Source organism: Phalacrocorax aristotelis, chromosome 13 (genome assembly GCF_949628215.1).
Source record: "Phalacrocorax aristotelis chromosome 13, bGulAri2.1, whole genome shotgun sequence".
NCBI classification, from domain to species: Eukaryota; Metazoa; Chordata; class Aves; order Suliformes; family Phalacrocoracidae; genus Phalacrocorax; species Phalacrocorax aristotelis.
In genome coordinates this window covers 15,286,602-15,313,769 of record NC_134288.1, presented here as the reverse complement: position 1 = coordinate 15,313,769, position 27,168 = coordinate 15,286,602, and the positions used below count along the sequence as shown (strand labels likewise).

General features: G+C 43.8%; 1 protein-coding gene across 1 annotated transcript in view; it reads right to left on the bottom strand.

The window, feature by feature from the left end:
• BMP7 (bone morphogenetic protein 7) overlaps nt 1-12,378 on the bottom strand; it is a 47,990-nt gene extending 35,612 nt beyond the window's left edge. The window contains exon 1 of the mRNA XM_075108702.1: nt 11,761-12,378. Within this exon, the coding sequence (XP_074964803.1) occupies nt 11,761-12,262 (502 nt within the window). The 5' untranslated portion in view covers nt 12,263-12,378. The remainder of the gene's footprint in view (nt 1-11,760) is intronic.
• Between the last annotated feature and the right edge of the window lie 14,790 nt (nt 12,379-27,168).

Sequence of the window (27,168 nt, the reverse complement as noted above, 5' to 3'; positions counted from 1 at the left end):
AGCTATTTCACATTTTTCTTTGGGATTATCGTGTTTTCTCGAGCACACAGGATGCTCGAGGTTCAAGACATGGGAACCGGAGAGGAGGTCACGGCCCGACAGACCCCCGTGCGTCCGCTCGCTGTCTTTTTGCCTCGTCGTTTATGCCCGTGATCTTCCCGCTTTCTAGGAACGTTTGCTGTGCATCACACTTATTTTTGTGGAGAAACAGGCAGAGGACTGTTCATTCTTTTAATAATTTGATATATGGGCATGAGAACTGTGAATGCGAAGGATCCGTAGGTCGATGACATCCACATACATTTCTGTTGGTAGATGTAAAACGCTGCTCTCTTAAAGTGATGGCAAGTTTAAACTATTATTTCAGAAATGTTCTCAGGAAGACGTACGTGTGCGTGCGCACGTATACACGTACGTATCCAGAGCGTGCATGTGTGTGCATGTGTCCCCTTTACGCTTTAAAGGTTGGTGACCAACGCCCCAGGCGCAGCAGCATTGGGAGGTTAGGAGAAGATTTGTTTTCACTTTAATTCCCACCCACGATCCCTATGAAACAAAAGGAATTCTTTTTTTTGTGGTACAAGATAAGCCCATCAGTGACAGCAGCAGCACCTAGCCCTGCATACCACACTGCGGATCGCAGGGCTGGATTCCTGACACTGAGCCTCTCGCTAGGGTTGGGCCATCCAGGCCTCCTGAGTCAGCCCCTAACAACAGCATTTTCTGTTTTGTTTTGGTTTTTGTGTGCCTTCAAACGCAATTTTGCAATTGCAGTTCTGGGGTAAAAGATCAGCTGTTGTAATACACCCTCGTGTCCTCCCATCGGTTTGGTATGAATGAAGGGAACGCAGTTCACGTCCTGTTGTGTGCAGCTATTAAAAATAGCACAGAAATGAGAGTATGGCATTTACGAAAGCGTCCCTCAAGGAGCGGGAACACAGATCATTCTTTTCCAGCTCGGTCGCGTACCTACCAGCCACTACGCTCAGTCGCAGGACTACGGCTGCCAGTACGGGAGGAAAGACGTATTGGACACACTGACTTAGGTTTTCCCCCTCCGCTGTAATATTTTCAGTGAAACAGCTCTCGCGGTTGTGGACTAATGAGCAAAATGACAGTGTTTTCTGGAAAAAAATATTTGGGGTTTTCTTGGGCGCGTTTCTGCATCATTCTGGGTTCTTTCATGTATTTCTGTATTCCCTGTGTCCGGTTTTAATGTAGCGTGACGGTCAGGGATTTCTGTGGAGATGGAGGCTGATATTCTTGTAATTTGATTACAACGCACGCCACTGAGATGCAGGAACTGTCGTATTCAGAGGTCAAAGTCATGTTCACACCAATGAGGGAAGTTTTACACCACTTGTCCGATTAGCTGCTCCTTTTCACCTGTCTCGGGAGACAAGTGATTCATCACATAGTGCTGAAATATCTTCATCTTCTGACTTGGGCCAAGATTTAAAAGAGTGGTTACTGAAAAGCTTCTTTTGAGTTGAAGAGAAAGATCTGTGCTGAATGATTGTTTTTCAGCTCTCCTCTTCTGCAGCTTATTACAAGTATATTTGTGTAATTAGCGGGCCCAGTAGTAATGCTGTTAAAATACAAGCGGGCACATTTATTGTTTCCTCCAAAAGGAAACAACCAATCTCCAGCAGTTCTGGTTTTTCCCTGTCTCAGCTGACCATTTACTGCTTTATGTACCTAGCACATTGTGAGGCTAAAGTTACTTCTGGGTGTTTTTTTTTTTGGTCTTTCTTTTCCTTAAAAATAAGAAAATATATCCCCTCCTTTCTCTTTAACAAACGCTGGATTTTTAAAGGACATGGTCAGAAAGGGGAACTTAAACTCAGCATGATGTTTATAGTGCCACACAAGCTCCGGGAAAAGTGATGTGCAGCACTCTTTATTAACATCTGAAAAGTCCCTGTGGGATTATAATTACTGCGCAGTAATAAACAAATAAAAGCAGCAAGATTAAAATGTTCAGAGTATTTTGAGTGATAGAAGCGGTAAGTTTGAACCTTGAGAACCAGGGGAGGAGCCGCTTGCTAGCATCGAGCACGTGGGTAGCACTGATACGATTAGGAATTGATTTCTGATGGTGGTGAACGATTATCGTTCGTGGCTTTTATAGACGCTTGGCTGATGTAAAGAAATTGTTGTTAAAATACTGATAGAAAGGTATTTGAACACTAGCAACTCGTCAGCACCAGAATTCAGAATTTCTAAATTACATTAGTTTTTAATCTTCCATTTAAATGATAAACCTGAACTTGCTTTCCCTCGGGGTGCCGGAGGACTCGTTAAAGCCAAAGGGCGTTTCAGGTACACAAGCAGTGAAACGCTGCCAGCCCTGCTCCTAATCCTGACTCAGTAAGAACCTTGTCTCTCCATCGGAATTATAACTCCCAACTGCTGATGCTGTATTATTTTATGAGCATTTTTTAGTAGCTCTCCCAGGGTTCTTCTGGTCTCTTTTAAAAAGTTTTACTGCCACTGTGCTGTGGGAAGAACAATTGGTAAAATCAGAGGACCGAGGCAGCCCCAGCGGTGCCAACGAAACGAGGTGGCTGCAGGCAGGATTTGGCCCAGTGGCTCTAGTCAGAGTCAAAGCTCGACCTGATTTACAGCCCCCGAAACGTGGTACAGACACCGTGCCAGCTCCTCAGATGGTGTCAATTGTGGTGACTTCACTGCTGGGGTGGCCTCGTGCCAGGTTGCTCCAGCTGAGGATATTGCCTGGTGACATCAGCGGGTTTGCGTGGAGGTGTAATTCAGCCCAGCATCGCGCGTTGGGAGGTTGCAGCCTAATGAGGGGAAACTTTTTGCTCATTTGAAAGGCAGTCGCGCACAACAGGCAACACTTTAAAAAAAAAAATGATGCGCTGCGAGATTATCGGCCTCATCAGCGCCGATAGCGTTCCCTCGTCACAAAGAGCCTAAGAAAGCACTTGCTCGTTTTAATTATTATTTAGAGGGAAGCGGTGCCTTCCCTCTCCCCCTCCCCGCCCCTTTCTTTTTTTTAAGAGGAAGGTAGCTTTTAAGAGCTTGCCATGAAGATCTAAGTTAAAGGATTTTCTCCACCACAAAGCCTGCATAGTTTCCCAGGCCAGGTGGACCCGATAGCACTGACTGCATGCTGAAAAATCTCATCCCCACCCTTCAGGCACTTTAATTGTAAGCCTTTCCAGATACACTGGATAAACACTGTCAAAATGAACCTGAAAGGGTTGTTGTTGTTGGTTTAGCCCTTAAATAATTATGAGTTTGTCTGTCTAATTACAACGTAATCTTGTTTAAACTTGGATGGCTATTTGCAGTATCTTTTAAATGAGGCGGAATCAGAAACAGTGAAAAACTGAAAATTTACAATTCTACTTCAAGGCAAGGAAAAAAGAATTTTTCCTCCTGTAAAACTGAATTCAGTCTGACAACAAAGGAGTCCAACTCGGAAGCTACCGCGGTGAGATAAAGATGAAGAAAAGTAGCGTGGGACCTCCGAGATGCAACAGAAACTTAATACTCTATGGGTAAAACTTTGCGAACAGTTTAGAACTAGTTTAAGGTAATTTACGGGAAGACTTGAATGACAAAGCTCATTACTTGAAGTGCCTTTCCTTCACTAGGCACTTTCTAAATTCTTTCTCTTTCATTTCTTTACTCTCAGGAGACTTTTAAATCCAGTGAACCAAAACAACACTTTGTTTGTTGGTATAGCGCAGGGCTGGCACAGATGGCAGACATTGCACCTGTTCCAATAAAGGGGGAAAACTGAGAGATAAACCATAGCACTCATTAAGATAAATCTACTGAAACATGAACAATTTGTATTTTGAATATCCTCCAGGAATAAAAGGAGAAATACATAAACAGACCTTGTTTTCACCATCATCAGTTTAAAACGCATTTGTTTAACGGGAACTTCACAGTTGTTTCATGTACAAAGCAGCGCATACCACTAAAGAAACTATAATTATGCTTCACTTTAAGAAAGCAAATGATTTTATCTAGCTACTCCTATTCTTTCAAAGAAAAATTATCTGTTGGCAGTTTAATCAAAATCAGTCAAGCCCCCCACTCCTTAGCTGTGGCAGCTTTTTTTACTTTACATTTTCTCATGCTGAGTAATATCCCATTCTTGCAATCTAGTCCATACTGACCAGAATAACAACATAAACAAAAGCCCTTCTGCTCATCTATTAATAAATAACTCAAATTATCAGGTGGGGGAACTGGCTGGATAGCTAGCAGCAAGATTCACTGCAAAATACATTTTTTTTCTAGGCAGGAGGAATATGCCATACAATATCTGATAGGTTATTTAAAAATGTTAAATGAGAAGAAACATTAAGTGACAGCTACTCAAAGGGTAATTTTCTTCAAACGTTTGCCTTGATCACCAGCGGCTGTGCTGTTCGATACCCATAGATCTCTCTCTGTTTCTCTCACACATACACACACAAGCATTAAATACAAAATGTCATGAAAATTCCTAAGTATCATTTAATGTTGGCAGCCCTGCACTGTAAAGCCATTTATATAAAACTGTGGTTGGCAGCTCTCACTCTTCCATGGGAACAAATTAACATTGGCATTCCAAACACAGGAAAGTAAGGAAATTAGAAACACAGTTTATATTTGGCCAGTGCTTTGAAATGCTGTACCATGCTACTGATGTCAATTAATGAAAAGCAGAATTTTGCGGAGAGGGTCTGGTTTGGAAACACATTAACACACGTTAAACATGTTTGCACAGGAACTGGATTGTAAGTGTCTCGGTTCCAAAACAATAAAGCAATTACACTAAAACTCGTAGCCTCAAAGTTGCCATTAATTCAATCCACTCGATCTGGATCACTAAAGGATTTTCATTGACTTCAAGATGTAGATGACACAAATGCTTAAAAGAACATGCAAGGCATGGTATGGTGGGGCTTGCACACATGAGCTCGCACACGAGAAGGCTTTTACGTTACCTGCTGTAAATCAGGTAAGTTTATGTATAGATGACGGAACTATCGAACGTACACCCAGATAAAGGGGGTGTCAGCAAACTTTGTAGCTTTCATCAACAAAATAGGGATTTCCAAAAGAGATACCGCAATTAGAAGTGGTTCAAACTTTGTTACCTGCAACCTTTTTCATAGCAAAGATGTTTACCGACAAAATCTTAAACACTTCTGGTTTTCACAAGTACACCAAAAAAAAAAAAAAATCTGGATGGCAGTTTATCTCCTGGCACAACTCCACCGACTGCAGTGGAATTACTCCAGCACGGAATTTGGCCCCGCAGTCTTTACAACACACTGTTTATTTGTACTGTGATTCAAATATTTTGATACCAGGAATCTTTCATCACTGAAGTTTCTCCGTATGAAATACGTCCTGCATTAAGAAATATCAGTTTCACTTTTTTGTCGACGTTATTTGTTAAATTCTGTTCGTTGCAAGGATGGGAATTCAGCTGTAGTTCAATAACACGGCTCGGGCTAATAGTGATAAGCAGTGACTAACAGGAGCTAGTTCACCTTTTGATTATTTGCAGCAAGGGAAGCTTCTCTCAAAAACCATTTCAAGATTAGGAGACAAAACCGTTTGAAGCTCTAGCAGAAACTACCGCGTGCTCATTATTTCAACACGGGGGCAATTCTTTGGCCCAGTTCTGTTCTCATTTGTGCTAGTGTAAATCAAGAGGGAGTTTATGGGAATTACTTTGGACGTACAGTTGGATAAATGAGACCACAGGGCCAGCTTCAGTAGAAATTTGACAATTTACACCAATGAAGACCTAGCCAAGAATTTTCTCTTGGGTTTCCATTTTCCAAACATATGCGTGTGCAGAATTTTATCCATGTGATTAGTCCTCGTGATTAGTCCCCATTTACTTCAAACAGCTGTAGAATGAAAATCTTCATCCCGAAACTAATTTAAACAGCTCACTCGTTTCTTTAGAAGTTCCTTCCCTTTAGAAAAGAAATATATACATAAAACGGCATATTTTATTTTTAGAAATATATATATATATATAAAAAAATACGCGTAGTTAATTCACATGAGTGTTTTGATGCAGGCCCCAGCGAGGACGACGGTACCACTGGAAAGGGCTTAAAACGTCGTGGTCTCTGAATGCTATATATCAACAGGTAGTCTCTTTATCTGGCATGCTATCAAAATTTGCTTACTTGTGCTCTTGCTCAGACGACTTCATCCATCACTGCAACTTCTCACTGGTATTCATCCAGTTAGAACAATTCAGAGGCATAAAACTAAATGTGTTATCATTTTAACCACAAATTAACAGTTTCCATATAAATATTAGCATTTCCTCACTTGGTTCAAGGATAGAAGCCATAATGGCACTAACAGTATATTTGATTTAAACTAATTAAAAACAGAGGCTCTTGCAATTTAATATATTGATTTTACCAGTGGGACTTAAATCTTTTATAATAAGTGTACACAGCTGCACCGCTCACCCACCGCCACTTTTAAACCTAATCCCTGCATTCCTCCTGACAATAACATGACAGGATCCACACATCCCAGTATTAGCCTTAACCCCGGTGACACTGCCAGAATGTATTAAACTAAAATATCGCAGTGTCCTATTTAAAAGGAGCCTGTCAACAGCTCTGACTAGGCTTTAATAGTTATAATCTTTTTTTTTAATTAATGTTTCCAACCACTTGTGTAACCGTCTCTCACACATCCCTCCCTCCCTACCCGAAAATGTGTTTCAAGCTTATTTGCAGACCAAAACGTAACGCCTGCTTTCATGCCGCCTGCCCAGAGGCCGTTAAAGCTCCTTTGCAAAAGGAGGGGGATGCACAGGCAGGCACACAAGCAAAGCCGACGGCAAGCAGCGCCCGGGCGGGCGCAGGTCCTGCACGCTTCACTTGCGCCTAACTCCTGTTACGAGCATCACAAGATCTGGCCATCAAGGCTTGTCTCCTTCAAAGCACTTTACAAGCCGTTGTGTTTTGGCTTTTAAACTACGGTTCCCGGAGGGGGCTTCACCTCCCCAGGACAGCCTGCGTGGGAACGGAGGAAAGACCCTGCCTCTGGGATAAATCTGCCGTAGGAGCGTGCGAGCGGACGGGGACAATTTCCATCCCTTCCCCTTGCGTGAGGACATCCGTCCTCGGCTGCTCCGTTCTCTGCTACCACCGCACCCGTGCGGCGGAGGTAAATAGTTCCTGTTCTGTTCTGCCATTTTGCACCTGAAAATTAGAAAATGAATCAATTCCTCCCTAGAACACGTCTGTACGTTCGCAGAATAGCCGCCGCACGGTCAGCGTGCTTCACACCTTTAGTTCGCTGCAACCTTTCTACCTTAGCTCATCTCCTACCACCAAGGGTTGCACACATCCATACTGTCCAAAACGATCACAGGATGTACCTGTTCAGGCTTGAGAGCTTATAACAGCGCTAGGTGGAGGAGAAAAAGGAAAAAAAAAAAAAGCCAAGGGCTTGGCCTAATGTATGGACAAACCATGTGATCATGACCAGGCATCCAGGGCTAACATTTAATCTGCTTTGTTTCAAGTGGGAAATATGTGAAGATCAAATAAGTTCAAATCCAGGTCAAATATCCTTGAAAATCTTTGATTTATATAAGCAGGAAAATGAGGTTTAAAAGAAGTGATTATGAAAGGGTTACTAAAAACACAGCTGTACGCGTACTCTTATATCTGAGGCTCTCCAAAGAAAAACTGTGTGACATCTATATTAACCTTTGGCTGTACACCAATGAAGGCCTGTAGTGAGCTGGAATGCAAGGCAGCCCCTTCCAAATTTTAACACAAGCCAGGTTACAGCTGCAAATGCCTGCAGCCCGTGCTCACTTTATAAAGTATTCCCCGAAGGAAATTTTTTAACTGTTATAGAATCTTTTTCTAATACCCTACAGTGTTAAAGCCTGTTATTAAAGGGCAAAGAGATGGTTCTCCATGCCAAACACTTGTCAACAAAAAGGATGGCCAGATGGTATGAAATAAAAGGAAACTTGGGGGCTCTTCAGCTTCTTGATTTACATTAACAAAAGCCACTTTCATGTGCTCCTTCCAAGAATGACTAATTCCCCCCCCCCCCCTTATTTTTTGCCAGGATTAAACAATGTTGTTCATTTTATAATCAACCACGAGACAAATTAGCAAATTGCATATCACTTGTGCCGACTCTTAAAAAAATATTCTAAGTGAGCCTGTTTACCAAGGCAAGATTACCCACATAAGGACAACTCAATTATTTTTAGAAGACAGGGTCTAAGTAATCTGGAGGATGTTTACTCCTTAGTTGCTGTTTATAAACTTGAAACTAAACTTGTGCAAAAAATGCTTTGCGTTCTTTCAGTTCCTAAAATGGATCAGTTTGTAAACTGTGCTTGGACAGGATCTGAAACTAAGTTCCAAACACTGAAATTACAGTAATAAATTTTACAAAATTAGCCAGTAATTAACTGGCTAACTTAGACCACTGTGGCTAAACTCTCTTTTCATTTACGTGTAACTTCATTCTTGACACAAATCCATTCCCCATCCGTCTTAGCACAGGTGTAAGCTAAGACAAACGTAGCCTGTGAATTAGCTGGTTGTAAATCTAAATCTAATTAATTGTCAAGATTTTACAGTAACATTACATGCTTAGTACGAAGCTCCCTGCACCATAACCCTGAAAGGGAGCACCTGTACTCTGGTTCCTCCCTACCAATACCCAGTATAAATTCTCTGGAATAAATATACACTCCATAGAAATCATTGTGGGGGTGGGCTGTGGTTGGTTTTTTTACTATGTAGCCAAGTAATTCTTGCAACGTAAATCCTTTTTTTTTTTTTTAAATATTTTTTTCCTCTGAAGTTGTACGACTAGACAGATGAAGAATAAGAATAAAGCAAAGAAAAAAGTGTATTTGTAGATTAGCGCTTGGAAGCCTGGAATAGCATGGTTTATTTATGGAAATTGAAAAGTATTATTTCTTTACTCACTTTTACTTCCTCCATTCTAAGACGAGAATCTATTATGCTGCGACACTTCCTCATTGTGATGGCTCTAGTACAGTAATAAAAGCCTACCTGTGAAATGCAATGCTCACAGAGGATCTCTTACACAACTAGGACACAGTTTACTGCAGCCTGCATTTAGCAATTCAGCTCTGCTTTAAAAGGGATCATTGTCGAAAGCCTCCAGAAAAATATCAGTTCTACAGTAGATCTTCTAATTTTCCCTGAACATCATAGAAAACTGTACGTATCGGAGCAGGTGTTGTATTTGACTATATACAGGAGTGAGTGGCTGGTCTAATTCATTAAAACGTCCATAAACAAGCCTGTCTTTGTCCTATAAAGATGAAAGACCGATGACTATAATGGGATGAAAGGTGTGCACAGGGATGAAGAAAGCTATTATAGATCTATGTCCTTTTTAAACTCGTCCTGGCATGCACTGTTGACAAGGGAACAAAAACAGTGCAGATAAACCTCCAAAACGTGCCTTGCTGGTAATAATTCCACCTGTCCTTCTGAAAACTGTTGGATTTTGCCTGCACTCTGCTCGCTGGCCAGGCTGACGGCAATTAATTAAAACGGCAATTAAGTATTTTGCGTAAAGAACACCTTTGGATTTCTAAGCAGACTACAAAACCCAGCAGGGTGGAAGGGATGAATAAACCCAGTGTAGCCATCGCATCGCTTCGGATGTCAATTATTGATTACGTGCAGTTTATGCAGGTAAAGCCTCCTCTATAACGAGTTCTCAGGTCAAAACAGACCTAGCCAAACTGTAACTTTTATTTCACAGTTTATGGACAGATTCCGCTCCTTTGTATTCAGAATAATCAGGGACGTGAACGTTAATTCCTTTCATGTAAAACTTCCCTGGGCTGCAACGGTGACTATTCCTAACGTCGGGAGCACAGGACGGGAGCGCTGCAGTTTCACTGATGAAAGTTATGCAGTAAATAACTACACCCGAGGGGCAGAGCTGCTTCCCCAGAGCTAAACTCCCTTCATTAGGTACTTCCATGTTTCACAAAGGTTCTCTCCTCTCTACCGAAATGGAAACAGAAGCGTGAGTTTCGCTATCGTTATTTCAACACCCATTGCCTTCTGTTCGGGACTCTCCCTGCGCTCTGGTTGTACATGGTGTAGGGCCCAAGAACCACAGAGAACAACGTTAGCGAGATCACTCTTATCTCTAAAGTCAAATATTTGACCGCCATCGGTACCTTTGGCTGCTCAAATATTTGATTTTAAATGTATCATTGTTGAGCAGCTTAAGTATCTAGCAGCAATTAGACATACACTGTAATTCCAAATGGAAAGCGCCAGCGCTCTCAAAGAGCGCAGCCCCCCAGGCCAGATGTAATTCAGAGCTTCCCACTGTGAAGCTTATGGTTGTCAATACGGAGGCGCAGCTCATGCAAACTAGAGCTCTCCCACAGCGTCCCATGTCTCCCTCTCATGCAAGAATCGTGCCGGGACAGCTACCGTGTCTAATAATTATTAACGTGTGTCACGGCACCTCTACAGCTACTGCTCTTTTTCGGTTAGTTAAAGCGCTGGGATTAGAGAGGGGGTGATTTCGGCGGTGATGTAAGCCTTTGTTGCCTCTGAAGTTCCAGACAGTGGAAGTGCCCAGAGCAGGGACACCCATAAAGGTGTTAATGTATTTACTGGCGATGGGGGTGTCTGTAATCCCTAGCGGGTTACGTGCCAGAGGTGGGCTCCTCTTGCTCTTTGCGTGTCCCTTTGTTTGGGACAAAGTTTGGGTTGATCTTGTTTTGGAAATACTATTCAGATTCTGTCTTGAACTTGCAGGCACCCAATCTGTACGCGTGGTGGTTTCAGAGCTGCACATGATGAGGTCTAAAAATGGATAGAGGGAACCAGGTCTATAATTATATATTTAAAATAGAACGCTCATCCCGACAACGTTTTACTCAAATCCGGCCAAGTCAGTCTACACGGCTGTGCAATCTACAGCGAGCAAACAGAAATCAGATTGGGCCGTGGCATCCAATTAGAGGCCTAGCGAGCCGCATACAAAGCATGCCAACTTTCATATCATTTGCATAAACCCATCCACATGTGCTTGTGAAAAAGAGGCGAGTTAGCTGCATAAACCGGGGTCAACAGAAAAAGCTGCAGGAGTAAACAAGGATTTACTGTGGAATCCCTCTCGAGCCCTTAGGAAAACACGTGCGAGCAGCTCGGCCCCTTTGGCTGGGGGAGCGCGGCGCTGGGATGCCGCAGGGAACCGTCCGTCGGGGCAGCCCCGATGGCTCTGCATCCCGCACGAGCGCCGGCCCAGCGCTGGGAGCTCCTGCCTGGGTTTCACGCCTTCCTTGGCGGCGCAGGATGCAGAACAGACCCGCTAATCGTCCTGTTGGACTCCCACCTGCAAATCCAATTTCTGAGGTGCGGCAAGTAACTATCAAAGGGAGAAGACGACAAAGAACTTAGTGTGTCGGCGTGTGGGGTGGAGCGTGGCGAGAGCTTGTGGCCGTCCAAGCGCTGTGATGGAAAGTCAGAGCCCTCTCCGAGTCGCTGCCATTTAATTACCGCCTCGCAAAGCGGCCGCTTTTCCACGGGCCGCTACCTGCCCTTCCTCGCCCAAGTGGGCTGCCACCCATCCCACCCGCCGCGGAAAGAGCTCCATAGCGGGGCCACCTGCCCCAGCGGCCCCAGCCCTGCGGCCGGTGGCCAGGGCCCCGCTCCAGCCCCCCTCCCGGCCACCCCGGAGCCAGCCCCGGGGACAGGCACTCACCCAAGTTGACGAAGCTCATGACCATGTCAGCCTCGGTGAGGAAGTTGCTGTCCTGCAGGCTGGCCAGCGGCGGCCCCTGGGTGCTGAAGATGGGCTTGTAGGGGTAGGAGAAGCCCTCGCCCTCCTCCGCCGCGGCCCCCGCCGCCCCCTCCTCCACGGACATGGCATTGTAGAGGTCCAGCATGAACATGGGGGCCGAGTTGTGCTTGCCGTGGAGGTGGGGCCGCGGGCGGTGCGGCAGGCCGAGGATGGAGAGGATCTCCCGCTGCATCTCGCGGCGCTCGGGGCCGCGCAGCCGCCGGTGGATGAAGCTGGAGTGCACCTCGTTGTCCACCGTGAAGTCGGCGAGGACGCAGCGCAGCCAGAGGGCGGGGGCGGCGGCGCCCAGCACCAGGAGCCAGGAGGCGGGCTGCCCTCGCCCCGCCGCCGGCATCGCGGCCCGGCGGCGGCGGAGGGCGGGGGGCGCGGGGCTGCCCCGCCGCGGGACGCGCCCCGCCGGCATGCGCGGAGCGGCGGCCGAGGAAGAGGAGGAGGAGGGACGGACGGCGCGGCCCCCCGCTCACTGCGGCGGCCGGCAGCCCCCGCGGAGGCACCGCAGCCCGCTCATGGCCCGGTGTTGGGGCGGGGGGGGCGGCGGGGTGTGGGGGGGGTGCCGCTTAGCGCCCCCGGCCCATGGACGGAGCGGCGGCCCCGGCGCTTCCCCCGGGAGCGGCGCGCTGTGCCCGCGTCCCGCACGGCGCGGCGGAGCCGTGTGCGCAGCGCGGCTCGGCGGAGAGGCAGCGGGAGGTTGTCTCTGGTGGGAGGAGCAGGCTGGAAAACCCAAGCGCTCTCGCTCGCCCGCTCCAAACCGCTTGGGAGAGAAAAATCCGTGTAACTGCCTAGAGGAGGAACATCTGATCAGGTTGCTTTGCAGGATGTTTGTGGAGGCTGCTGGCTTGGGGGAGAGGGCGAGCCCGTCCCGAGTGCTTAAATTAACGTGAACGTAATTAAGGAGAAGACACCCCAGGAGGGAGGGTGGTTTATGCGTAAGGAAGGGGCCCAAACTCCCACAGAGTTTATAGGTGCAAGAAGATCGTCTGTCTGCACAAACACGGGCGTGCTTTTTGCTTCCACCCTGTTTTTTTTTTTTTTTTTCTTCTTTTTAAAGAGCTACAGATGGGGAGAGACTGGCCAGAGCAAAACCAACAGCACTACATTAGTTAAAATGTGGTGATTATATACTCATACACGTATGTAGGCATGTTAAGTCCGTGTCCATAGAGCCCCAGGTCACTCTTTCCAGCTGGCAGTGGGAGAGTTAAAGGAGAAGCGTTAGGCATCGAGGGGGGAATTATCATGTAAGAGTTGTAAAACCAGCGACGTTTACTTGGGTTGGAGCCGTCAACCTGTGCTCACGGGTGGCTTATGCCGTTACGTTATCCCGCGCTCTCACCTTCCCCTTTCCTTCTGCTCGCCGGTACGTGCCGGTGTGGAATACTGGCGTGAGATGGATTGTCAACTTTTTAAAGTCGTGACTTCTTTTATTTAGCTCAGTGGGTGTAACATCTACAGTTAATGGAGCCCCAGCCCTGCTTAGTCCAGGTCGATGTCCACTGTACCAGTAAATACTAAAAATAATCTCAGATAACAAATGTAGACCACTGCTTCCCAAATCTTACTTGGAAGGCAGGATGGAAGGGTTTATCTGTTTATCTGGGTCACTGAATCCAGCCCGAGGTAATTTCAGAAACCATATATATATATACACACACGCGCTCTAAGCTTATGCTGACATTAGGATTCATTCCTTAGGCAAAGGAGGAAGAGGTGCAGGGGATAAAGGAAGTCAGCGTTGGTTTTTTTTGATAGATTGTTCATCTGATGTTCTTGGCCGAGCAATACCCGGTAGTATCCAGAACCAGATCCTACATCTGTTCTGGAGACTAATATTCCACGCTCTCTTTTAGCTCTTTATGTTCAAAATCCTTGTGTGAACAGCAGGTAACCAGTCAAAAAAGCTGCATGGGAAACACATTGAGTGATTTAGTGTGTTTGTATGCAGGCATGTGCACCTCTTAATAACAGGGAAACTGAGGCATGAGATCGAAGTGACTCACGCAGCTATTGAAGTAGTGGCGGAACCAGCATTTAGCTCCCAGCTCAGTCCTAACACATGTTTAGGAATGGCTCAAGCTCTGGGAGGATGGTGGGGGGAGAAAGACGGCGAAGCCACATCCACCGCAGATAACACGAGAGCACTTGCTAAATTCACTGGTGCCAATGGGGGTGCCCAAACGCCACCCCTGGGGCTGCCTTCCCATTGCTCCTGCTAATGAAAGCGCCAGTACCTAAGCAGGTGCAGTTTGGATGCCTGGTTAAGATCAAACTCTCCAGCATCTTTTGTACTTCCCGAGGAGCAGCACTAACCTGCTCTTCACCAGGCAGGTATTTGCCTGAATTTCTCTCTTGCCGAGGGTGTGGTTTCTAGATCCATTTAAGCTGATCTAAAGCCAGGCTCCTCCTGAGAAAGATTTTTTTTTTTTTTTCTCATCCCACCCCAGCCTGGACCTTCAGCTGTGCAACTCCACCCCTCTCCAGTGTTGGTACTGACACTTACATCCACACAGAGGTCAGGAAGCTGATTCTGTTTTTAAAAGTAGAAGTTTTTTTAACCATTTATGTATTTGGTTTTGCTGAATTCATTTTCTGCTGGATCAGCTCCTTGGTCTGACCAACTACATATTGCACTGGAACTAGGGAGGCCACAGGAATGCACAGCTGGGGGCAAGGAGAGGGTGTCTGGGCTGGGCTGCCTTAGGTTGGCTTAAACTGGTGGTGGACGGGCAGACAGATGATTCAGAATCCCTCTGCTCTCCCTTTCAGCTGCAGATAACCAGGATTTCACTTTCTTTTTTGTTTCTGGTGGCAGTTTGTTTTTCCCGGAGTTTTCAGTGTTGGCCTTTCATCAAGCAGCTGCAGGGCGGGCAAGGAGACTTGCCTTTGTCATGGATGATGAGATTAAAAACAGCTGTAAGGATGGAACAGTGGAATGGAGAGCAGGTGTCTCTGCTGCCTGAACTACTTACACCTGGATCGCTTGTAGCTCACATTTAAAAACTGACTACGTTTCAGGTCAGCGTCATGCGTTGGAATTGCACTGCTCTGAGAGAAAGAAAAGGAAAAGATCATTGGGGAGGTTTACTTGTTACCTGACCAACTCGCTAACACCTTAGGTAACTACTCTTGAAGCTGTATGTGTCATTGAAGAAACAGCAGAGGAAGGAAAAGTAAACCTTGAAACCTCTTGATTTGACAAATTTCTTGAAAAAGTGATGTTCAAATCTATTTCCTTCTTGTTTTGTCTGTTTAAGTGGTCTGGGTTTGGCCAAGTTTAGATACATCCTCGTTTAACGCAGGATATGCTCTTTAAAGAGGGGGCAACGCCGCAACTGTATCCTGTGCTTTCATAGGAATAGTTGCGGGAGTTTAATATGCTATAGCAGTATTTTCTATGATCCTGTTGCACCAGGTACAGCGTTAAATAAATGCATGATAGTTTGCAACGGGGGTGCTTGCTTGCACGTATTCATAAAACAGCATAACAAAAACTCTGTGATGAGGAAGGGAATCTGTTCAACTACAATTTTTTTGGATGTGAGGTCCTCTGCTCTTGACTTCAGCTTGCTTTGGGACACAACAAAGAGCAGCATTTATTCTGCTGCTCACAATGAAGGATGAGGCAGCTCAGACTGCAATGGTTCAGTCCTCAGATCTGAGCTTGAATTTCAAATGCCTTTCAAACGGAAGAGGTACAAACTGGATTGCCTTTCTCATGGGCGTCTTTCTCTTCCCTCCTTTCTTGCCTGCTGCATAAACCCTATCCTGCTTCCTGCAGGATCAGTTCCACACAGGTTGCTGAAATATTGGCACCCTCGTGTCATTGTCTTTTTCCTCCTCCTTCCTGGATCAATTAAGAAACCAGTTTTTCCTCTTACTCTTCTCTGCTTCTCTTGTCTGTCCTCTTCTTTTTGAGAAGGAAAACTAAATGCTTATGATGAAGTAATCCCTGTTTGTTGGCACTTGCAGCTTCAGATAATTTCTATAAAAACAAACTCCCAATGTTTCTGAGGTTCCGCGCAAGCCGTGTTACCAATTGAGTAACTTTTTGATCTCTTTGAGCTTTGCATGTTCGCTCTTATCTGATTTTTGTACCAACTACTGCCATTGGTTTTGTTTGTGTGGAACTTGGTATAGTTAGTTGGAAGCATGTATTTAGAAGATAAAGGGTCTGGTTTTAAAACATGGAGTGGACAGAGCTGTGCAGGTTTGTGCTCGATGAATTTGTATGTGCCGCTGTCGTCATCGGGGCGTATGCCACGTGGCAGAATTTGTCCATTTGCATTCAGTTTTACCAAACGGGCAGTAAAAAGCGTGGGTTCTGCTCACAAACTTGTTTCTTGACTTTAAAAATCAGACACACAGCATTTTTCCCCTCTTTTCTGCTGAATCAGTTTCAAGCTCCTTGCCTTCCGACTTTGATGTCCTCTTTTTAACTTTAACCATGTTTCTTTTCCATTCTGTTTTGCATCTTCTCTCATTTGTCTTGAACAAAGTGCAAGTCCTAAATTATAGCAAACTTTTTTCTTCTTCCAAATATTCCCACTGAAATTGCATGCGTTTGGGGAATTTTGAACTGTTCCTCTGGGCCCTGTGCATGCAAAGCTCTTGCATAACAAAAATAATAGCGTTATTATTTGTATAAGAATGCATAATTAGCTTGTGTATTTAATTATGCTATATTGGATCATTCTTATCAAAAGTTTCTATTCACCTCTTCAGCATTAGTCCTGAGAACACATTCGCCAACAAGAAAGTAATCGCATTATGGGTAAGCCATTATATTAGCTCTAATCCAGGAATTTGAACCGATCTGGGTTGAACTGCGCTGGGTTGGACTGTACCGCTTGTGTTGTAAGCGTTGATTCTCATCGCTGCTGGTCAGCGGAGAGTCAGAAGTGGAATCTGTGTTTTGGGGTATGTAAGGGCATTATTACTTCTGGTGGTGCAAGTGATAACTAAAATACAAAATGATCTTTGGATTTACGAAGTGCGTCTCTAGTGCTGAATCTAACGTTCACCAACTGAGTAAGGCGGACAACGGTCAGTCCTTCCCGGTTCAGCACTTCGAAGGAGTTCCCTTCATAAAACTGGATCTCCGTGGGGATTCTTTTATTGTTTTTTACTCCAGAGAACGTTAGAAATGAGTTCATATCATTGAAACATTTGTAGTACTGTATTTATCATCCATCTATATACAGCTTGAGTATAGGCCTATGCTATATTTTATATATATGTTTGTATGTAACTGCTTGTATATTGGTATGAGCGTGTGTGCGTGTGCATTCGCCAGTACACCTCAATAATGTCTTTAAACTTTATGTAATATATTTCTGTAGCACAGATGCATACATATAGATCTTGTTTAACGTAAGACCACTTTTAGGTCCATATATTGCCAAAGCAGCCCAAACAACACTGAGTTTCATTTTGTGCTATTAAATTATTCTGTGCACACTTGATTTGGTTGAGCTTTTGGCATAAACCCAGGCAGTTCCTTCATTGGTAACATTGTAATCTGAACATCTGAAACCTTAGGCTTATATTTGTGAAAAATTATGCTGAGAACACACTCGCATGTCACCGTTAGCAGTGGACTTCAGCCACGCTGCAGCCCCTTGGAAACGTGCCTCGGAAAGTCTGCTCAGTTGTAACCTTTTCTTATAATAAATGGTGACCTTTGCTTCTACAGTCCATCATCAGACATTCAGGATCCTTCTTAACAACATATACTTATGTCTTCTAGGGTATTTTTTTGTTTTCTGCTGTTTGTAATCACTAAAGGTAGAGAAGTTTGGTGGTTTTACACTCAGCTATGTACAAAAAGCATGTAAAACCTGTTAATTGTTTTCAAAGAGCACGACAATAACTGATCCTGACCTGTAAAATGCAATGGGACAAATACGGATGGCTTTACTTTTTCTCTTCGGGCAGGTGCAGAGTGACACCTCAAAAGAACCATTATTTTGTGCCTTTATTCCAACGTGTACATAAATGCTTGCATAACCCTTGCACAGCTGCTTTACAAACTGCTCATGCCACAAGTATTAGTAATCCTGACAGGGGAGGTTGCATGGAAAACTGGGGTGTGTATGCTAAACCATATGTACCGTGCCCCTGAATCATAAAACTTCTGTTGCTGGAGCAGAGAGATCTTTGGAGACTGTGGGTTTTACAGGTCTGTAGGAAGCAGGATTATATACAACAGCTGCACCCCACAGTTCCTCTCCTGTTGAGGCTTATCTTGTGCATTCAAATAAGCAGGAAACAGAATTTGGTCCAACATTATCTTAACATGGTCTCAGCTTCTACTTTTATTTATATTTCATTTCCATAGGAACAGTTATTTTAACAGTTTATTTTGAATACATATTAGAGCCACTCAAACTGGAAGTCCTCAGCTGCCACTTTCGAGCTGCGTGGGGCTGCAGAGACACAACGTGCTTTTTTTTTTTTTTTTTTTTGCGTCTCTGGTTCTGCCCCTAAAATCACTTTCTTTATATCTGCGATGATTTATAGCAGTGTTTCTGAACTGGTCTGAAACAAGATGGAAGCTGGAGATTCACTTGATTCTCTAAAGCCCTGCCCACAAAACCCCCTTCCCGAGCTGCACAGGGTAGCACGGTTTGGCCCCAGTCCTCCATGGTTGGAGGAACGTTCCAGCTCCCGGTCGGACCGAGGGAGGAGGTTTGCCACATTGCAAGTGGCTGCATGAAGCAATCTCGCAGAGCTTTAGCAGCAGAAAATCATTAATCGGAAGTTTATGCTGGAGGATTTAAAAATAATATGAAGGGACTGTTTCCTCTGCTGGTGTAAACTGGCATAGCACCATGTGAGTAGATGGAAATGCGCTTATTTACACCAGCCGAGGAACTAACCTGGGCCTCTCCCGTGACTGTACGCAGAGCGGTTGGTAGTGCCGCTGCTCTTTTCGTGGAGGATGCTTTGGTTGTAAATGCAACGCTGTAAGAGTTTATCTTTTTGAGGCTGGGACGTCTAAGTTTTCAGTCGGAAAATTTTTGCTTCCTAAATAGTGCTTCGAGCACACCGAGTTTGCTTTGTAAAATGCATCTTTTCAGCATTCATCCAAAGGCTTTTCTGCAGTTGTCTGCGCCCCATAGGCAAATATATACTGTTAGACTATTAAGATAATTTTTCAGTTAAGACATCGTCAAACTGCAAGCGGGACAATAGAAACAAAACCCCTTTTGTTCTGACTAAACGGTTCCTAATGACCCCCTCTATAAACAGTGGCACCAGCGGAGGTCTCAACAAGGCTCTTCATTGAGACCCCTTTCAAAAGGACAAGCAGAGCAGAACATGGGGCAGAAACTCCCAGAGTTACTGCACTTTGCTCCGCTTTGGTGGTCTGACCACAAGAGAGAATCTGTTGGTTTTGTTGTTCAGGGCGCCCAAAAAGAATAATTTAAAAGCACGAATTTCCACAATTAGCGTCCCATAAAGAGTTCTAAATATTTGCATTGTCGGGAAGAGAGCAGAAGGAAGCAGCTTGTTTGTTTGTTTGTTTGCTTAAAGTAAGGGGCTATAACATAGACTCTTAAGAGTTCCAAATAAAAGTGTAATTTTTTTTTTGAGGGGATTAGTTGTTATCTGTTAGGCTGATATGAAAATAAAAATGTGAAGTCCAAAGAAGTTAAGATTTTTACATTCCGATAAGGTCCTCGCGTTTGTTTTGGGGGTAAAAAGCAACTTTGTGAATGATGTGTGTTTATCGTGAGCGGGTTTCAGTTGTTTAGTTTCTAGAGAAATTGGAGATACGGTGACAAGCTGAAACCACTAAGACTGTTGTTCTTTCCGATGAGTTACTGTAGGACACTCTGTATGGCTACGTGTAGCATAGACAGCGTGCCTTCACGCCGTTGAGGGCTATGGAGATTATGAATCACTTCCTGATTATTTCTGTCCTTATTTCTGTGTCCTGAATACAACAGAAGAACAGCACAGAGGACCTTCCACTTAAACAAAAACCTATTTACAGAGCATCTTCATCGTGTGTAATTGGGCAATGACGATAGGTCGGGCAGCAAAAGTCCGTAATTTGGATGATTTGGGAATTACACTGATGACATGTGCAAGCAGAAATGACAGTTTCTTCTGAAAGAAGCTAGAGTTTGTGGTCTAGCGTCTGATTTACTAGGGGTATTTCTAACTCACAGCATGGGCTGCTGCTTCATTTGGGAGCAGGTAGGAAGAGGTCATGGAAGGAGAAGAGAGAGGAACATCCATTAAGACAGGAACACGTATGCTGAGCAAAGGCTAAATCATGGGGAAAAGTAACTCCAACAAGATTCAAAACCCCTTCAGGCTTCCACGGTGCGACGGGGGTCTGAGGGCACTCTGCCTTTCGTGGGAAGTGCTCAGCAGTTCGCAGCTTTGGGCTTTTGGTTTTTGATTAGGGCTAGTGTCCACACTCTTCCTTCGCAGGAGAGCGGGATGGAAGGTTTCAGTGTGTCCTGGAAAAAGGAAGGATTTGGGTAAGCGCAGGATGAAGGTCTAGTGCTCTGTGACAGGATACTGAAAGAAAGAGAAATGTCAAATCTTTAAGAGATTTCCAGTAGAAACAAAAGAACCTTTGTGAAAGATACTGTTAACAAGTCTAATGGAAGCAATGGGGACTTAAAATGAATTGAGAGGATTTGCAAGTTGTTTCTAAGCCTTGAGGCAAGAACCAAAAGCTGAGCATTTACTGTTTACTATATTTGGTATGTATGGAGAGGAGTTTGGGCATCAAGGGAGCTAATAAAATGCAGAGCCTAATTCGTCTCTTTACTGCAAGTTGTGTTGTTGCGCTAGGGATAGAGCAAATGCTTCTGTTAAAGGACATTTCTGAGGAAGAGCAGCTGAGACTCGACCTGGCCTTTTGTGAAAACGCCTGGTTTCATGGCAGGGTAACCAAGGTCCGTGAGCGGGCACCAGCAGTTTCCATGAATGCAATTTTATTTTTCCTATTCGTGTGCACGTAGGCATTGTAAAGTGCTGTAGATCTAGTTTTCAAGACTAGATACGGTAACTGTAATGCGATAGCGTGAAGGTACAGTATTCATTTTGTCACATCTTTCCTCCAAAATACACATTTGAGGATTGTTTTTACTGAAAATTTCAGGGCGGGGCGGGAAGGACTAACTGTATCTGTCTAAAATTTGCTGCCTCAGAGACTTTCTGGTTGAGAAGTCCAGGTGGATAGGCTGAAAAAACACCTTGTTTTCTGAATCTATCTGCAGATGTGTATGGGAATTAATTTATCAGAATAAATGAACGAATGGATTTCTAACTGTGTTTAAAGCCATGTAAACCAGATTTTAGTTAACAGTTTGACTAGAAACTCTCATGTTTAGGGGTCATATTAGAGATGCGATTAGTGTCGATCATGAAGAACAACAGTGTCAAAGAGATCTTTTTTTTTTTCTACTTTTCATATGATTACGTTAGGATAAAGATGAGGAAAAAGTAACAACATGAACTCTATTTTTTTGGCTGGTGTAAATTTGCTTTCTCTAGAAAGTGATGAATGTGGTTATACATGAATCTCCTGAGCCAAAGTATTCTATTTACTGTCTTTCAAACAATCTTGTGATTCTCTTTGATTTTAATACTGTTAGTTGTTATTTATCCCAGTGCAAATAAAAGCTTACTGCAAGCTTTCAACCTATGCTAACAACAGCAGGACACAGGTATATTGGTATAAGCCAGTCATCTTCAAAATTTTCTGATTTGCGGACTTCGGTGGCAGCCAAACCTTTATGTCATACCAGGGCAATCTGTCGTCTTTACCTTTCTGGATCCCAGTCAGAGCTCATGGGCCCCACAGGCTTGTGAAGCTCACTTTAAAACTCAGTGGTATAGGACAATACAGAATGCACAAATCAAATTTAATTTTCCCTATGCAAGAGCTAAATGTCTCTCACTCTTCTAAAGGCCAACAACTTGGATCAAGTTAAAGAGAAAAAAAAAGAATTGAAGAGTTAAGGGTGGTGCACTGAGAATTAGAGTTGTCCAGAAACAAAAAAAAAAATCTAGTATATAAAAAAAAAAAATTAACGGTTTTGACATTTGTTTTAGATTTGTCACAGAATGATTTAAAAAACAAAACATGAATAGAAAGAATGAGACATCCCAGAATAGCCAACATCCAGTGGCTAGGGTATTTACTTGGGCCATGTCCAAGTAGTGCTTTATGGGATTTGGAGCAGACATTTGACATAATGTTTTCAACATTATTTTTGTCAGACTCAAATTTGGGCTCTGAAGTGGGTTGAAAAAGAGCCGTACTTCATAGGTGAGACTTAGTCACCAGGCTGTTTCATCACTCAGTCTCTCTTTGGCCTAGGGCATTTTATTTTTATTTTTTTTAAACAAAGTAGAGTAGCTGTATAGAGAATAGGGAGGCAATTATTCTGTTGCATTTGCTAAGGCGCTATCAGATATTTGGGTATTTTTCTGACTTTGAGAGTGAATAAAGTAACAACCACATTTCTACTTCATTCTCATTCAGAACGGATTTATCTCATGGAAAGATCTGGATGTGCCTAACTATATTTCCATGGAAATCAATATATTGCTTTTAAAATTTTTATTTTTTGCAAGTTGGCATTTTCTGATGGCAAAAAGCATTTTTGTCCAAAAATTCCCAACCAGCTTTTCTGAGCTGAGACCTACTTCTGTGTTGGACAAATGTGAGGCATTTATCTTCAGTGTTTTTGTAGGTTTAAGAAAAGATCACAAGCGAAGCATGGTCTGGGATGATAAAATATGCGTGTGTGTAAGTCTGTGGGTACTGCGTAAGGAATATGTAGAGTAAAATATAAAAAGCTGTTGATGACTCTCTCAGCTAATACTGAAATTAAGTTAAAATCAGTAGGTAGGGGAAAAAAATCAGAAAATGTATTGGGTTGAAATTTCAGCTCTTCTCCTCTGCTTTGCAACCACGGATTTTTCAATCCAATCCTTTTATCCTTGTTCCCAATCCCACTCTGAATCTCATCAAGCTCCACTGGACACACATGTTCAGCTTCTCTTTCTGGTTTAGCCTGTGCTCCTGCCAACCTCCTACTAACTATTTTGTATTCCTTCCTCCCTGCTGTGGGTCTTACACCCAGGCCTGATCCTACCACAACTGCACTTCCCTAGCGCTCTGCACCCTTGGGCTTTATTGACTAAGAACTGGGACTTGCAAGTGTCCCGGGGGAATCTAAAGGCGTATGTGGAGGTGGAGAGCATGCATTTCAACAGCACACTCTCTCCGTGCCTCAGCACTCTCAGTTCATTAATCAGGATAGTTAAAGATGTTTGCCATTTCTGCAACTGGTTATTGGAAAGCTGATTACTGGGTTAATGGCCCTACTTGAAAACAGTTGTCCCATTACTGTAGATGAAGTCGATCCAGTTCAGCATGCCTTGTAATAAAGCGTTGTTACAGATTAGGTATGCAGTCAACGCCTTGTTTTCCTAGAAGAACAAAATGGAAATACATTTTGCATCAGCTATTAAATGTGCCTTGCCCAATTCCCCAAGCAGTTAAATGATATTGAACAATATTGGGGGCAGCTGTGTTTGATGTCACGCGTGCCTCTCGGCTCCATTCCCTCGTACAGATTCAGTGTCTGTAATGTTTCACTGTTAACATTCACTTCTGAACAACTGAAGTCTCTGGGAGTGAAAACCAACGCCATGCAGGGACAGCAGAACTATCTAAGCCACCTCCAGCCCAGGATTTGGTATAGTCATGCTAATTCACCTACTGAGAAATAAAATAGTCTGATCACCTACTGAGAGGCAGAATTTATTAGCTCTGTTGCAAGTTTCTTGTTCTGCTCCTAGAACCTGGTCTAGCTTGTTTCGAGCAAACGCAGGTAGTCTGAAGAGGTGCTGTACACACTTCCTGTAATTTAGGAAGCGTTGGGTGATGCTCTACTTTAGATGAAATATATAAACAAGATTCTACTGACTTCTGGTCAGTGAAGATCCTATCACGCCTCGTAGGCTGGTTCCCTAGGGAAACTACTTACACAATATTTGCCTGACCCAGTTTCCAATTCGCTGACACATTTGTGACAGGTTTTGAGATATGCTGCGTCCTTCCCAGTTTTGCAAGAATTAGCACCTAAGTAGAGGAAGGAATCCTTATTAACGCTCCCATTGAGGAATAAGGGAGAATTTAGCAATTATTCATTGCGTTCGACAACAGCAAGCGATTCGGCCGATTTGCACATTGCTCTGATATTCCTTGGCGAAAGCACTGCTTTATTCAGCCACCAAATCAAAAAAAAAGTCAGGGGATGGCTAGGGGAAAGATGCCAAGGCATGCCTGGGTCGTCCCCAGAGAATGAGAGATGCGGCGTGTTCTTGGTGGGGGGCAGAGTCTGGAAGGATGGAGGGGGCTGAGGCGCTGCAGTGTGATGCCCTGGAGGACAGCTGGGGTTATTCCAGTAGGGAGGCGTAAGAGATGTAACACAAATCCATAAAGAATCAAGCTTCATTAGTTCCACTTTTCAGGGAATAATTTGTTTGGAAAATATTGAGGTCTTAATTTTTGGTATTTTGGGTACATTTACACGCTGATTTAACCCTTCTACAGTTCTGCATATGGGTTGTAGACGGTGTACCTTCTTGCTGTTACACAGCAGGAATCTGCTGTTATTTGACCTGAAAAGATCATTATACTAGCTTTATTTGATGTGCATTTAATAAAGTTGTAGCTGTTGTGACTATAACTCATGACTGCCGTGTCATTCTGCAGTGGTGTAACCAGCGCTTCGGCATTCCAGTAACATCAGTTCAAAGGGAGGTATGAGGGACTCAAATGTATGCCAGAGCATTGAGACTTTTATTACTCCTCTCCTCCCGCGCTCCGCTGTTAGGACGATACATTCTCTAGCTGGAGAACCGAGAAGTACAAAGCATCCTTAGACCTTGTAGTGCAAAATGTAAAAAGTGATGTTATCTGCAGAAAGTGGACTTTTAGATTCTATCAGCGCCCGTTTAGCATAAAGCATTTCCTATGGTAATGCCTCTCACTTTCCCAGACTTTTACGGGCTCCAAGTGGCACACAGGCTGCAGACCTCTTTGTAATGTTAATGAATCATCTTAATGGACTGTTTTAGCAGAAACATTCATCACCTTTTGTACCACAATGATTTTTTTTGTTATACTTAAATGGTTAAGTAGGCAATAAATGCCTATCAGACCAACCACTACGGTCTAGTAATCCACCGCGCTATAAATCACCAGTGGATTATTATTGTCCTGTTTAATTAACACTCTTAAGGGATTCTATCGCTGGACAGACTTTCACCTTGCGCTAAGCAGGCATTACCATTTCAAATAAGAAAAAGCGTGTTTATGTGAAAAGTGTTAATCGGCGTGACCTGGAACTGGTAGTGGTGGGTCGGATGAAATATGTGCATGTGGGTCCCTGGGTGGTGGTTCCTTACACCAGTTTGCGCTGGAAGCTAAAATCAGACCTGTGGAACACTTCTATCAGTCATAGCGACCGAGAGGTTCAGTATCATTTGTCTTAAAGTTATTTGCCTCTATTTGGTTGTAAATAGCAGCTTTTGAAGATTCGAATTCCGGGCGTTAGGAAGGTGATGTTTCTCCTGAGCGTACATTTTGTGTGTAATATGGGTTGCTTTGTGGTCTGACGCAGCCTGAAGTGTTTGCAGGGGACTGGATCAAATCCTTTTTCTGCAACAAAAGATGAGAGGGGAAGCCTGATCCTGTTGCTCCTCTGTGAACTCTTTTCAGACTTTCACAGCCAGAAAGCGTAAGCTAAGCAGCAAGAGTTCCTGGGAAAGGCAGGGGGGGCCGTAGGCTTATATGCTCCTTGCAGAACAATCCCTGCAGTTCTTTTGCAGACGAAATTCCCACAGTGGGACACAAGCTCGATACAGCATCACTCTCAACATGCAAGCATTTTTGCACCCAGTAGAGCTCAATGCTGGTTTTCTCCTCTTGGCAGAATATAAAGATGGCAGCTTTTTTTCCTCCTGAAATACAATTTAATGCATTTGCTAGCAATTTCCTCACCTTTTGTCAGGAGAGAAAGACATTTGAAAAAGGCTCTTGTTAAGGCAGCGTTTCCCATCCATGAAATCTTATCCTGCTTTCTTTGATTTTGTTACATTCGTAATACTAGTAGCCCACTTACCAACCCCACGTTCTGCGGATGCCAACACCAAGAGCGGTTATGTGAGATAACAGAGTGCGCCATTTCCATTTTACAGACGGAGCAGCTAACATGTAAAAGTCCAGAGATTTTCTGAGGTCTTTAAGAGTCACAACTAGTAGCATCGCTCCAGAGACCCTGGTTCTTGTCTGCACACAAACCTGGTATGCACATCCCTTTCCTCTTGGCATTTGTGTTAAATTATTTCCTAGTATGGACTTCTGCAAATTAACGAACAAATAAAACTGCTGAGTGGAACGCAAACACACTAAATCTTTTTAATTAAGGGACTGAATCTCTTAGCATAAATTCATTTCCTGAAACAAAACTCCAGTTATGTAAGATTAATTCTTTCCTCTGAGATTGCTTGGATTTATTGACTAACAAAATCTTCTGTTGCATAAATGGAAATGTGCTGTTTAGTGTAGCCTGCTGATCAGAGGCAAACCCATTGCACTAGCATTTTCAGAGCGAGAGAGAAAATAAAATTCACGGGTGGGTGCTACTTACGTCTCATTTTTAGCGCAAGGGATGAATTCTCAGCACATTCTTGGAGCTGCCCCTTTGGGACTCACGGAGAAGAGGGAGGTTGGCCACGCGGTGCAGCACAGCTCTGCTTCCCCTAAATGGTTTTACTGTTCAGGTGTATCTGTGTTTCAGTTGTACACTGATCTGCCAGGTTTTACTCTATTTTGCAACTGAAAAGGTGTGAAATGGTTCACTACTGAACATGTGGGCAACAGCACAAAACACTACAGGAGTTTGAACAAGATGAGAAATTAAACTAAGCTCATAAAGAGTATGTTGTTACTGCATGAAGAACTGCAGGGGCAGAAAATAAGCACATCTTATGTGCGGGGCAGTGTTGTGAGGAGGTATGTGTGCATTGGTCATACAATAGTTTTTTCAAATCATTTAACAGAGATGCACAAAACCCACACAGTTTCAAGTATAGGCATGTCCTGGGAAGAATCTCCTTCATTCCCTCTAGACACACCCTGCTAATTAAATCCATCATGCCTAGCAGAAAGCCCCAGGGTTCAATCTTTTCTAGAGCACTGATACTATCCAACATTTTAGCTCATAAGCTCATACAGTGGGCAGCCAAGATTTCATGTCTATGCAT